The following is a 13,911-nucleotide window of genomic DNA, read 5'->3' as shown; positions in this document are numbered from 1 at the left end:
GGGGGGGGTAACAAATTTTTTTTTCTTTTCTTTTTTTTTCTTGGTTTTTCGAGACAGGGTTTCTCTGTGTAGCCCTGGCTGTCCTGGAACTCACTCTGTAGACCAGGCTGGCCTCAAACTCAGAAATCCTCCTGCTTCTGCCTCCCAAGTGCTGGGATTAAAGGCGTGCACCACCACCACCCGGCAAAAATTTCTTTTTAAAGAACATCTCCAGGCAAGTTCACCAGCCAGGGCACCAAGGCAGAGAGGCACCCAAATGTTCCCCGGTCTCCACAAGCACATGGGCATGCACCTCCACATGGGAGCAGCTCCATCTCAGTGTTCCTGTATACCCTCCACTCTCTTGTCCTCCCCTGCATCTGTCCCAGCAGCCCGCCTGCCCTGCTCCCAGGAAAGCATAACTGTTGAGAGGGGCAGAACAGGATCGGGCAGCTTCTCATTCTCTAAGTCTTCAGATGAAAAAAACAGAATCAAACTGAAGAGTCTCCCACACTAACAAAATGAAACAGCTATAATCTAAAGCCCTACATTCATTTACTAGAAACCACACATTTTCTCATTTTTGAAACAAATAAATAAACTTGCATGTGGGCTACCTTTTTGTTCCAATTTATGTACTTTTTTTTTTCCTTCAGACAGGATTTGACCCAGGCTGGGTCAGATTCCCAACCATGCTCGGACTCTCATATGCTGGGATAACAGATGTGGACCACCAAGGTTGGTCCAACACTCCCTGTTCTTTCTCTTTCTCTCAACCTTATGAATATGGGTGTTTTGTTTGCATGTATATCTGGGTATCATGAGCATTCAGTGCCCAAAAAATGCCAGGAAAAGGAGGCAAATATCCTGTGACTGGAGTTACAGACAAGGTTGTAATCCATGTGGGGTCATACCCAGGTCCTCTGCAAGAGCAGCAAGTGTTCCAGAGCCATCTCTCTGGCCCCAGTAGTTCTTAATCCAGCCTGCCCAGACAGGATGGTCACACAAGGCCTTTTGGGATCACTTCCACAGACAGAAAAACTGCAGTCCAAGCACACGCAAGTCTTAGAAATGAATAGTGCCCTGCTGAAGTGGCACTAAAAGACAAATGCCACTAATCCAACATCCCATGGCCAGCAAATCCCACTGCAGACGTATGTGTCTGCTCTGCAGCAGTGGCTCTTCATGTGTGCCAGTCAACTGCAATGCACTAGCCCAACTACAAATTCAAAAGCAAGATCTGCTCACCACGACCTATAAACATACCCTGGTAAATTATCAATGACAAGTGTCTCCCAGCCCCATCTAGGGCATCCTGAAAACTTGATCCACTGCTCAGAAGTGCTCACACAACTATAATCTGCAAAACTACAACGACTTAATACCTCATCCAAGTGAAGAGGACAGCTTTTCCCCATTCTTGACAATCTAGTCTGCATGAGACAGTCACCAAATTATGACATCCTTCTTTTAATTTTCCTGTGTACACCACTGTTCAAACCATGCTCCCTCCACATAACATAATAAGTGAAATACCGATTCTAATGTTAGCCCTAGAGAAGAATCCAGAATCACGTCTGCCCACTGACTTTCGGTGCTGAGGTGCAAAAAGGAGAGTTGAAAGGACAGGAGGACAATCCCTAGACACAACAATAAGCACTCAGAGGACTATCAGCTCCTGGACTTCTCTTTTTTTTTTTTTAGGTTCTTCGAGACAGGGTTTCTCTGTGTAGTCCTGGCTGTCCTGGAACTCACTCTGTAGACCAGGCTGGCCTCGAACTCAGAAATCCGCCTGCCTCTGCCTCCCAAGTGCTGGATTAAAGGCGTGCGCCACCACTGCCCGGCATTCCTGGACTTCTCATAGCATGCATATATATTTTTTTTTCTCAGAATCGATGGATATGTTGTTGTTGATATGCACAAAAAATATCTCAAATACCCATAGCCACTTCAAGACTGTTACTCAGTTCAGTTGCACCAGCCCTGTAAGCTTCTGATCTGGTAGCAGTGTAAGAAAGACAGCTCAGAAGACTGAAGTCTCCACTGCCACTGCTACAGTTAGCTCCACAGGCTACATAATGAAACACTGTTTCAAAAGGAAAAGTATCTTTAAGAATTACCCCAATCTAGCTATCAGTTACAAATGCCACTTCCTAGAAGACAGTATAACACTCTGCCATGTGCTAGAAATTGCATCCAAGAACTCCCAGCATGTAAATTGTGGAGGTCTATGCTAAGGATAACACAAACCAATAGCACATTACCCAACCCCAGTATAGAATCAACACTGTGGACCCAAGTATAAAGCGAACTGGTAGCTTCAAATTAATCTGCTCAGCTCACTGAGCCAGTTCTGACAGCAGGAATGCCAGATCCACTTCCACCTCAGGTGAGAACTCCTTCTCTAAACTGGTTTAGCTGGTGGACAGGAACGCCCTACACCCAGAGTCTTTCCAAGTTCACAGTTGCCCTTCAATCCACAAAACAGGGTTCAAACAAACAACCCAAAACATGGAAGTGAAAGAGTTAACCTGTAACCTCTGAAAGTCCACTGAAAACTGACCCTTAACTATAAACTTGTGGCAGTTACTTCAACAAAACCCTCTTTAGGCTCCTCCCTAAAATCCCTGTCCCTGAGAGGCTAAGGCAGGAAAACTCTTGTCTAAAGCTAACCTGGACTACATAGTAACCCTGTCTCCAAAAACATATCAAAACAAAAACCACCCACTATGCACATCATGAAGGCTAGCCCAAGGTAAACTGTTAATAATCTCATAACTGAATGAACTAATTAATTGTTAAAATACTTAGAACTCAAAACAGATTCAATAGTGAAATACTGTTTCCTCTCCTCCTTCCCCTTCCCTGCCTCTCTAGGGTTGGGGACTGAAACCTGCGATGTAGCTTAGAAATGACCTTGGATTCCTGATCCTCCTGCCTCCATCGCTCCCATGCAGGGCTCACAGGTGTGCCCCACTTCACACTACCAGTCTTTTAAAAATGAAAGAGGATTCAAACTCTCATCACCTCTTCCTTCTAGCCGACCGAAGGCACGGCTAACATTTGTCTGGTAAGTTTCTCTGGTCTGGCTCCACGCAAAGGCAGACAACTGGCCCCAGGGAAACTAAGACTCACAGCTCTCACAGCATCAGGATCCCTTCCACCAAGTCGACATTGTCACTGGTGCTTGAGAAAGTGAACGATGCTTAAGCACACTTTCCTCACCTCAAAATCATACACACAGAGATTTACATTACAGCTCAGCTCAGGACGAACCTTACATTACAGACTAACTCTAAAAATAAATCAACAAGATCTGTTGTTTGAGACAGGGTTTCTCTGTGTCGCCCTGGCTGTTCTAGAACTCACTCTGTAGACCAGGCTGGCCTCGAACTCAAAGAGATCTGCTTGCCTATGTCCCCCTGGTGCTGGGACTAAAGGTGTGTTTTTAGGTTGAGGAAGTCTATGAAGAGGGGCTGGACAGATGGCTCCAGCGTTTAAGGCAGTTGCTCATGCAGAAAACTGGGGTTCCATTCCCATCACGACTCAGGCTGACAAACGTTCTAATTCCAGTTCCGGGAGATCCAACACTCTTCTCACTTCAGTGAGCACCAGGGATACATGCAAGCAAAGCGTTCATTCACATAAAGTAAAAATGTATAAAAAAAAAGTCTGAATAGAGCCAGATATGGCGGTGAATACGCCAAGGCAGAGGCAGGCGGTTGTCTTAATTCCAAGCCAACCAGGGCTGCACAGTAAAGACCTGTCTAAAACTTAAAAAAAAAAAAAAAAAAACTAATAAAAACTCGGAATGATACATTTGTCAGATACACTAATATATAAATATGAATCGTCTGCCTCTTGAAAAAAAAAAAAAGACCTACACCAAATGCAAAAGCATTTACAAATGGAGGGGAAAGGTCAAACAGGCAAAGTTCAGATTTAATCTATGAAACACCACACATATTTAAAAGAACGGAAGTTTCTCCTAGGATCTAACCTTTTATTAAAAACAGTTTCGAGGTTTAAATTCTATATTGCAACAGTTACTAAAATAACCTTTCGAAAGCACATGGTGGCTCACGCCTGCAACCCACCAAGCTGGGATAGAAGAAATCTTAAGTTAGAGACGAGCGTGGACTACGGAGAAAGATCATGCCCCCGAATATTAAAAAAAAAAAAAAAAAAGACGATCGTTCTTCAAAAGGTGGCCTAACCAGATCGACCTCGCCTGCCTGTACATACACCCAACCTACCATCTTCGGAAAGGGAAGGATTTTACTCCTCATCAGTTTCCCGAGTCATTTTACTCCTCAATCTGGCAGGAAAAAAATCCTCGGAGAGGATTATAAAAGGAGACGACAGCAATTCCTAGTGTAGGGCTAAGACCTCAAACGTCGGGTCTAAAGCAGCCCCGAGAAGCGGCACCACGTGCTGACTTCTCACTCCTTCGCATCTTAGGAGAGGGTCTGCAGGAGCAGCTCCGGTACAGAAAGCGCAGCAGGCGCTCCGGCCTGCCGGGCTCCGACCCAGCCCGGGGCTCGGACTCCGTGCAAAAGATGTCAGTCCCGGGCAAGACAGAGTATGCCCCCCCGGTGGTTCCCAGTTTTCTCTGCAACAGAATTCCTGAGGCGAGGACGCCGCAGCACACCAGCCACCCGAGCCGCTGGGCCAGAGCGTCGCCCGGGATTCGGCGACTGCCGGCCGGGCACGCGGAGGCCTTCCCTGCGGCCTCGGGCGTTCTCGGGGCGGCTCGGGCGTTCTCGGGGGCAGTTCGGGCGTTCTCGGGGGCAGTTCGGGCGGCCTCGGACGCCGGGGAGCGCGGCGCTAAGGGGCGCGGCGCGGGCCTAGGCCGGCAGCGTGCCGGCGCCTCCCCCACCACTCGTCCGCCGCGCACCTCGCGCCCGTCGCCCCGAGGCCGTCCCGTGGCCCAGACCCCCCGCCCCGGACGCGGCCCGTGCTACCTGTGGGTTGTGGAGGGCCATGGCGGCCCGTCTCAATGAGGTTCGGCGCTGCTCCGGCTTCTCACGCCGCGTCTCCCGTCGCCGCCATCTTCTCGCCGCACAGACACACTCGCAGCGGCCGCCGCGCCTGCGCACTGACCGCGCCGCGGGAGAGCCAGGCGGCGTTCTGCGCCTGCGCGCGACAGGTGGGCGTGCGCCCCGGCCGGCGACCCTTCCGTCCGCAAGGCGCCGAGGGCGGCCGCTCCCGGCGAGGGCGTGAGGATGGAGCTGGCCACGCACCCCGGGACTGCAAGGTGGAGTCCGGGAGTGGTAACTGCGCAGTGCCCGCCTGAGCTCCGCCCTGGGATCTCCACCGGATCCTTTACCTTATGGAGCGTGCTCTTCCGACCGTTCATTCATTCATTCCTTCACTCTATATTCTCTTCACTAGCTTTGCCTAGCATTGGGAAAAAAAAATTTTTTTCTTTGTAAAACATAAAAAAATAAACGTTGAAGGAGCTAGTGAGATGACTCAGCGGGTAACGGAGCCTGCCTCCTGTACCCTTGACGGTCAAATGAGTTCCGTCCTCGGGATCCACATGACGTAAAGGGAAAGCCAACTACAAATTGTCTTCTGACATGCAAAGGGCCACACACAATTTTAGAGAGAACTCGTTGATCTGGGATTGTTCTCCTGTGATCTCAGAATATAGGCTGTAAAGGTAAGAAGATCGTCTATGAATTACAGACCAGCCTACATAGCATAGCAAGTTCCAGGCCACACAGAGCTAGGGAAGGTGGCTCTGTCTCGGAGTTGGGGGTGGATATTCATGTTGATGACTTAGCATATTCTACAAAGAGTAAGGACTCGGTAGATGCCACCCTTTGAATACACGGAGGTGTGTACACACAGGAAAGCTGTCGATTCGGTCACATAAGCAACAAACAAACAAACAAAAAAACAACAACAACGAAAAAAACTTGGTAAACCTCCTACTTCCAGTTCTGTAGACCAGGCTGGCCTTGAATTCTGAGATCTCCCTATCTCTGCCTGCTAAGTGCTGGGATTAAAGGTGTGTGCCACCACTGCCGGCCCAGGAAAGAATTTTATGACAAGCCCGTGTGGGGCAAAGATGGCAAGTTTATTAAGTAGAGGTGAGAGTACACAGGTCGGACTGAGTTTCGGATTTAGCGACAAGGAGGAGAAGGATAATGTACACGTGTAGGCACAGCTGCTCAAGAGAGTAGCCCTTAGGCATCTTGGGTTTTGTTTTCCTTTGCCTTGACACAAGCTCTCATGTAGCAAAGATTGGCTTCAAACTTTCTAGAGAGCCAAGGATGAACTGAAACTCCTGAACCCCCACCTCTGCTTCCCGAGTACAGGACTGCAATTCATACTATTACCTGAGGCTCAACAAAACAAAGCAAAACTCTATGAGTTTGGTTCAGTGGTTTCGCCTAAGAATTTTCTTTTGACCCTGCTTGGCTGCACACCCCTTTAATCTCAGATGGGTGAAGCAGAGGCAGAGAGGTCTCTGATAAATTCCAAACCAGAATGGCTCAAATAGCAAGTCTTAGAAAACGATAATTTCCTTTTGTAAATGAAATCAAGTCAGGGGGGTTATAAAGGTGGTTGTTCAGGTCGAGGTTGGGCCGGGTGTGGTGGCCCATGCCTTTAATTTCAGCACTCCGGAGATAGAGGCAGGTGGATCTCTTCCAGGCCGGCCTGGTCTACAGAACAAGTTCCAGGACAGCCAGGGCTGCACAGAGAAACCAAGAGAAGGAGGAGTGGGGGATGGGAGTGCTACTAGGGTTAGGCTCAGGGTCACAAACGTCCAGGGTCACAGTAGGAAAGCTTTATTGCATTTAGCATCAGTGGTGGCAATGTCCTGAGGAAAACCACCTTTACCCCTACAGGCAACCTTGGCTTTATCAGTCTCAGTTTCGTAACTCTCAGCCAACAGGAAATGCAGACTAGATCCCCAGGAGTCAGGCTTCCCACACCCTACCACCCTAACTTTCCCTTCTTCTCCTGCCTAGGTAAGACCCCACAGTGGCCCCAGACAGCGCTTAGCGGTCTGCCTGGGGTTTCAAGCCAATCCTTGTGGTTGTGTAAGTTTGGACAGGCTCCCTAAGTTTTCTGTGGCTCTTTCACCACATCAGATGTGGTTGACTCTCTCTTAAAGACAGCACAGCCAAGTCCCTACATAGATGGAGCCCTGACTTATCCAATAAAACCCTCAGAGGTTGACTGATGCTGAGGAATGGGAACACGGTCATTCCAAGTTGGTCCCATGGTGTCACAAGGGTCTCTATAAGGGAATATAGGTGAGGACAAGAGAGATGACAGACCAGTCGGGGAGAACGGGGCTGGAGTCCCCTTGGTAGAGCACCCGTCCATCTATAAAGCACTGCATACACTAGGCATGGTGGTACCCAGCTTGTGATCCCAATACTTCAGAGGTAGAGACAGGAGGACCAGGAGCTCAAGGTTATACTGAGCCACAAATGGAGCCAGAGGCCAGCCTGGGCTGTATGAGGCCTTGTCTCAGAGACATAGATAAAGGTCAAAAGTGGAAGACCCGCCTCTAAAAGCCAGTTAGTCCACAAATCATGTGCAAGGCACAAAGCCCCGCCTACACCTTGATTGGAACTCCATCCATCTTCTAACCTGAAGAACCGTAAAGGGAATAATTTGTGTGTCTCTAAGCCAGTAAATTAAGTACAATCCACACCAGCTGTGATAAAATAACTTGGAGAACTAAGCCTACCCAGGAGATAAAGGACATCCCAGTGGGGCGTGGCCTCTGGTGTTTTTAACCCCACCCCCATGAGACTTCCTGGAATCCCCCTGAGCTGAGTTCCCCCCCTTAGCAGATGTTTTCCAGAGGGCCACAAGGAACCACATTTTCTATTAAGACCGTGGATATGTATGTAGCCCGGCGCACGGTAGTTAATTCTATGCCCAAGGGGACAGAGCGTTTCTCCAGGCCTGTCCTACCTGAGGAGATCATTTTTGGAACTCTGATCACAGACAGGTGTGAAAATTATCTTTGTTCCCAGAGTCCTTGGGCAGGAAGGTAACATTTTCCCAGGAGGGGCTCGATACCTTTGACATTTATTGTCAATAATAAAATTCAAGCTTTCAAACAAAAACTGGAATCATGGGAAATGGGTATCTACCCGGTGGGCTGGGCCAGCTTCCCAGTCCTTGAGGGCTCTCTAGCCACCGCGGAAATAGAAACGAATTCGACAAAATGAAAAACAGGGAAGAGTGGAAAGTCTGGTCATTTGGGAGGCACCAACATGGCCAGTGCGACATTGTGCTGGAAGGGATGGCTGTACGAGTCCATTGAGTCACAATCGTGGGCTGATGAGAGGGCTCAGCAGCCAAGGGTGCTTGCCGCCGAGAGTAATGACCAGAGTTCCATGACAAAGTTTGGAGAAAAGCATCAGTGGGTAAAAGCACCGACTCTGTGAGTTCAAGGTCACCCTGGTCTACAGATCAAGTTCCAGGACAGCCAGGGCTGTATGAAAAAACTCTGCCTTAGAAAATGGTGGAAGGAGCCAGGCGGTGGTGGCGCACGCCTTTAATCCCAGCACTTGGGAGGCAGAGGCAGGCGGATTTCTGAGTTCGAGGCCAGCCTGATCTACAGACTGAGTTCCAGGACAGCCAGGGCTATACAGAGAAACCCTGTCTCGGAAAAAAAAGAAAGAAAATGGTGGAAGGAAAGAAGTGACAGGTTGAGTTGTCCTCTGACCTCCATACTCATGCCTCGGCCTGAGTATATAACACTCGATAATAAATTTTAAATAAATGTATGTTTTGTTTTTTAAATCATGCATGTAGTGTGGGCCTGGTGGCACGGGCCTTGAATCCCAGTATTAAGGAGACAGAGGATGTCTGTGAGTTCTAGGCCACTGAAGAGTTACATAGTGAGGTCTTGTCTCGAACACAAATAACCACGACAAATAAGTAAATAATAGTTACACATGGCACACACCTGGAATCCTAGCATTTAGGAGATAAAGGCAGGAGAATCAGGAGGCACTCAAAGTCAGCTTAGTTACATACTGAGTTTGAAGCCAGCCTGGAATTGAGACTTTGCCTCCAAAAACATACATACACACAAACAAAGGCAAAAGCCTCCAAAGTAAATAATTACCACAAGCTGGGTGATGAGGGTGCACACCTTTAATTCCCACACTCGGGAGGCAGAGGTAGGCTGGACTCTTGTGAGTTCCAGGCCAGCGAAGGCTACCTATAGAGTTCCAGGACAGCCAGAGCTACAAAGAAACTTTGTCTCAAACAAACAAACAAACAAACAAACAAACTGATATGTTTTTCTCCACTGCTGAAATGAGACAATTCAAGCCAGATTAGAATATATTAAATGTAGTTTTATTGGAAAGCTCCTCTCAAGCCAAGTTCATTGGACCCCAAGGACTGAGGAAAGTCACCTTTGGGTGTGGGTGTGGGAAGAAACAGCAAGGCAGGTGCAGAGAGAGAGAGAGAGAGAGAGAGAGAGAGAGAGAGAGAGAGAGAGAACAAAATATCTGGATTAATTAGGGAAGAGCCTCTGGAAGAAGGGCAGCCCAGCCCTTGGGCTGGAAAATTCAGGGTTGGAAGCAGGTTATGCCAGGTAGAGACTGAGGGATGGAGGGAGAACCTAGAGACCAGGTCTGCTTTGATAGGTAAAATATGCACCTAAGTCCCTTGTCCCAAGGTCTGAAACCAAACACAGAACAAATAAATAAATTCATAGACATCACATTTTCTTTTTTTTTAATTTTTATTATTGATTTATTTTATGTATATGAGTGCACTGTCACTCTCTTCAGACACACCAGAAGAAGGCATTGGATCCCATTACAGATGGTTGTAAAACACCATGTGGTTACTGGGAATTGAACTCAGGACGTTCAGAAGAGCAGTCAGTGCCGTTAACCGCTGAGCCATCTCTCCAGCCCTCACATTTTCTTTATTTGTGCTCACTACATGTGTAAATGCCCTCACTCAGAGTCCAGGAGAGAGCGAGAGGGTATTGGGTGTCTGGGAGCTGGAGTTACCCATGGTTATGAGCCTCCAGAGCGGGTCCTGGGAACTAAACTCGGGACCTCTGAAAGAGCAGCGAGTGCTCTTAACTGCAGAGCCAACTCTCCAGCCCCCTCCCCCTCAACACGTTTCATTTTGAATACCAAAAACAGAAATGGATACAACTCACAAAGCCGAAAGCATTTCAGAGCTTGTCTGTGTCGACTACAAGCTCAAGACCTCTGGCTGTGCTAGGTAAGCTTTCTCCTATCAGCTCCATCTGTAGCCCTCAGGCTCCAGTGCTAAGCACGGAAAGAGGCTTTAATCTCAACATTCCAGAAACAGAGACAAGTGCATCTCTGTGATTTGGAGGCCAGCCTTATCTACAGAGCCAATTCCAGGTCATCACCCCTAGAGTAGCCTAAGGCTTTGTCCCTCAGGGGCTCAGCACTTACCCTACCCAGGTCTCTGCTCCCAGGGACTCTGCTCTGTGTGGTGGCTGCTCTTCTCTGGTCCTTCCTATTACTCTGCTCCATCTTGCTGCGTCACACTTGCCCTGAGCTGATACTTGCCCTGGTCTGTGTGCAGATAATATGTAAAATTTCTGCTTTTGCAATGGAGTCAGGCTCCCAGAAGCCAGCTACATAACCTTGTGTCCCGGATGTCGCCTGTGCCTAGACCAGCTCCAGGCATAAGGCAGCTTCTCAGTGAACGTTTGTTGAATGAACAAATGACCTTCCTGAGCTCTCACAAAACCCCTTGAAGTGGAAGCCGCTGTTTTCCACACCCTCTAGGGCATGCTGTGTGCTTCTCGGATTATGATTTTGAAAACCATTTGCTGGGCTGGGGAGCTAGCTCAGCGTGTGAAAATGCTTTCTGTGTAAGCCTGATGACCTGAATTTGGATGCTCAGAACTCCTGTTTTTTGTTTTTTTGTTTGTTTGTTTGTTTTTGGTTTTTTTTAAAGAATTTTTTATTTTATGTATGTGAGTACACTGTCACTGCCTTCAGACACACCAGAAGAGGGCATCGGATCCCATTACAGATGATTGTGAGCCACCATGTGGATGCCGGGAATTGAACTCAGGACCTCTGGAAGAACAGTCAGTGCTCCTAACCTCTGAGCCATCTCTCCAGTCCCAGAACAGTGAGATCCGATGGCTCAGGTGTGTAATGCGATCCCTCCTGTGACAAGATAGGAAGGAAAAACCCCTGGAATCTTGTTGGCCAGCTGGCTGAGGAGATTGGAAAGGAGATTATAACAAACTCAAGAGACTAGTAAAAAATAAGTTTCCTACACAGTTCAGCAAAAACGGACAGCAGCATACAGAAGAGGTAAAAATGGTTGCATGGTATTTAAAGATTTCTCCCCCAGTCAGAACCGGAAAGATGGCTACCTGGTTGAAAGCAATGGCTGCACTTGCAGAGGACCTGACTTTAATTCCGAGCACCCAAATAGTGACTCACAATATTCCGTAAACTCCAGTCCCACAAGATCTGACACCCTCTTCTGGCCTCAGTGGGCACTGAATGCATGCTGTACACAGACATACATGCCAATACTCATACACAATAAATAAAATCATTTTTTTTTTTTTTGAGACAGGGTTTCTCTGTGTAGCCCTGGCTGTCCTGGAACTCACTCTGTAGACCAGGCTGGCCTTGAACTCAGAAATCCACCAGCCTCTACCACTCGAGTGCTGGGATTAAAGGCGTGTGCCACCACCGCCTGGCCAAATAAAATCATTTTAAAAAGATAAAGACTGTTGATCATGATAAATTCCTGTCCTCTCCTCCCACAGGTGAACATTTGTCGCCTTCTCAAGTTCTTCCTCTGGTGGGTTTCAGACAGTCGTAGCTAATGAATAGTTTAGGGCTTTAGGCAACTCTTTTTCTTTTCTTTTGTTTTTGTTTGTTTTTTGAGACAGGGTTTCTCTGTGTAGCCCTGGCTGTCCCGGAACTCACTCTGTAGACCAGGCTGGCTTTGAACTCAGAAATCCTCCCGGCTCTGCCTCCTAAGTGCTGGGATTAAAGGCCTGTGCCACCACTGCCCGGCTGGCTGGCTGCCCTTTTTCTTACAGCTCAGTCACATAGTGGAAATCGTTTTTTGTTTTTTGTTTTTTTGGTTCTTTTGAGACAAGGTGGTTTGAATAGGTATGGCCCCCATATACTCACATATTTCAATGCTTGGCCCATAGGGAATAAAATAGGTGCGGCCTCCTTAGAGGGAGTATGTCTCATGATAGAGGCAGGCTTTAAGGTCATATATGTCCAGTGTGGCAGACAGTCCCCTTCTGCTGCCTATGGATCAAGATGTAGAACTCTCAGCTCCTTTTCCAGAACCATACTTGCCTGCACTCTGCCATGTTTCCAGGTATGAGGGTTATGGACTAAAGCTCTAAAACTGTAAGTGTAGGAATTCGGTTAAACTTCAAACTTAACTAATCCCAGGAGGGACACATTCCTTAGTTAGAGGAAACCTACTGGATTAACATTCAGAGGAAGAAGGGAACAACAGATTAACATTCCTCAGACCACAGGGGAGGGAACCCACCTGCGTGTGAGAAAGGCCCAGATCATGTAGACACATCCGGCAGGACGGACCAACCCTTGCCACTTACAGACAAGGGAGGTCCTTGCCACCTCATTCCCCAAAGACCAATCAGTTTCAAAATCACTGTTCCGCCAATCATATTGTGCCTAGTCACTGCTTCTCTAGTCCACCCCTTAAACTGTATAAAAACTGTTCTTAGCTCCAACTCGGGGTTCTCTTCTTGCTTGCATGTGAGAAAACCCCAGTGTACTGGTTCATTAAACCTCATGTGATTGCAGTGAGTCCCGTCCGTGTGTGTTTCTGCGGGAGCGAGTCCCCTGGTTTTGGATCTTAGAGTCCAACATAAGCTGGCCCCAATTCAATGTTTTCCTTTATAAGAGTTGCTGTGGTCATGGTGTCTCTTCACAGCAATGCAAACCGTAAGACAGAAGTTGGTACCAGGGACTTCCTAGTATATTGCTGTGTTCTGCCTGATGTACTTTTGTTTGGAGGAATATGGATTTTGGAACTTTGGGTTAGGAAATCAGTGGAATGTCATCCTAGTAGAAGCACAGAAGACAATGGTGTCGAGGGTGGTTTGAACTATGGGGGCCTGGCTCAAGAGGGTTCGGGTTAGTACTGTTATTTTTGTTTATTTTCTTAGTTTTTTGAGACAGGGTTTCTCTGTGTAGCCCTGGCTGTCCTGGAACTTACTCTGTAGACCAGGCTGGCCTCGAACTCAGAAATCCGCCTGCCTCTGCCTCCCAAGTGCTGGGATTAAAGGCCTGCGCCACCACTGCCTGGTGCTCAAGAGGGTTCTAAGGAGAAGAATTTTAGTATGTTGCCTAGAGATCATTCTTGTGATATATTGGTGAAGAATGTGGTTGACTCAGTCCCAAGACTAAGGTCACCTTTTTGACTTAGTCCCAAGAGTCTGCCTGAGGCTAAGGTGAAAAGATTTAAGTTAATTGAATTGGCAAAGGACATCTCGAAACAACCTAGTACAGACTCGGTCCTGTGGTTCAGTCTCATGAGGAGTGTTTTGATAAAACAGCAGGCTGAGCAAAGAAAAAATACTAAGTGTATGGTTCAAGGATTAAAAGGGCACTGGGAAGTGGGATGGAGCTAAATCCTGTTCATAAACAGATTAAATATATTAAGTGGAATTAAGGCAGTGGTGACCCTAGGCAAGATCCTACCCAGCTAAACTTCCATCTTGTGAAACAGAGTTAAAGAAAAGTCATGGTACATGCCTTTAATCCCAGCACATGGGAGGCAGAGGCAGGTGGATTTCTGAGTTTGAGTCCGGCCTGGTCTACAGAGTGAGTTCCAGGACAGCCAGGGCTACACAGAGAAACCCTGTCTCGAAAAACCAAAAACAAACAAACAAATAAATAAACAAACAAACCAGAAACTTGGTGA

At 47.6% G+C, this 13,911-nt stretch overlaps 1 protein-coding gene across 2 annotated transcripts in view; it reads right to left on the bottom strand.

The window, feature by feature from the left end:
- Positions 1-5,499, bottom strand: part of Usp10 (ubiquitin specific peptidase 10) — a 43,935-nt gene extending 38,436 nt beyond the window's left edge. For both annotated transcript variants that reach the window (XM_028752932.1, XM_028752940.1), the window contains exon 1: positions 4,944-5,499. In XM_028752932.1, coding sequence (XP_028608765.1) covers positions 4,944-4,964 — 21 coding nt within the window. In that variant the 5' untranslated portion in view covers positions 4,965-5,499. The remainder of the gene's footprint in view (positions 1-4,943) is intronic.
- Positions 5,500-13,911: the final 8,412 nt, after the last annotated feature.

This window comes from Grammomys surdaster, unplaced genomic scaffold, assembly GCF_004785775.1.
Source record: "Grammomys surdaster isolate TR1022 unplaced genomic scaffold, NIH_TR_1.0 128, whole genome shotgun sequence".
Classification (NCBI taxonomy): domain Eukaryota; kingdom Metazoa; phylum Chordata; class Mammalia; order Rodentia; family Muridae; genus Grammomys; species Grammomys surdaster.
The sequence above is the reverse complement of the archived record's forward strand: the minus strand, read 5'-3'. Positions and strand labels throughout refer to the sequence as shown.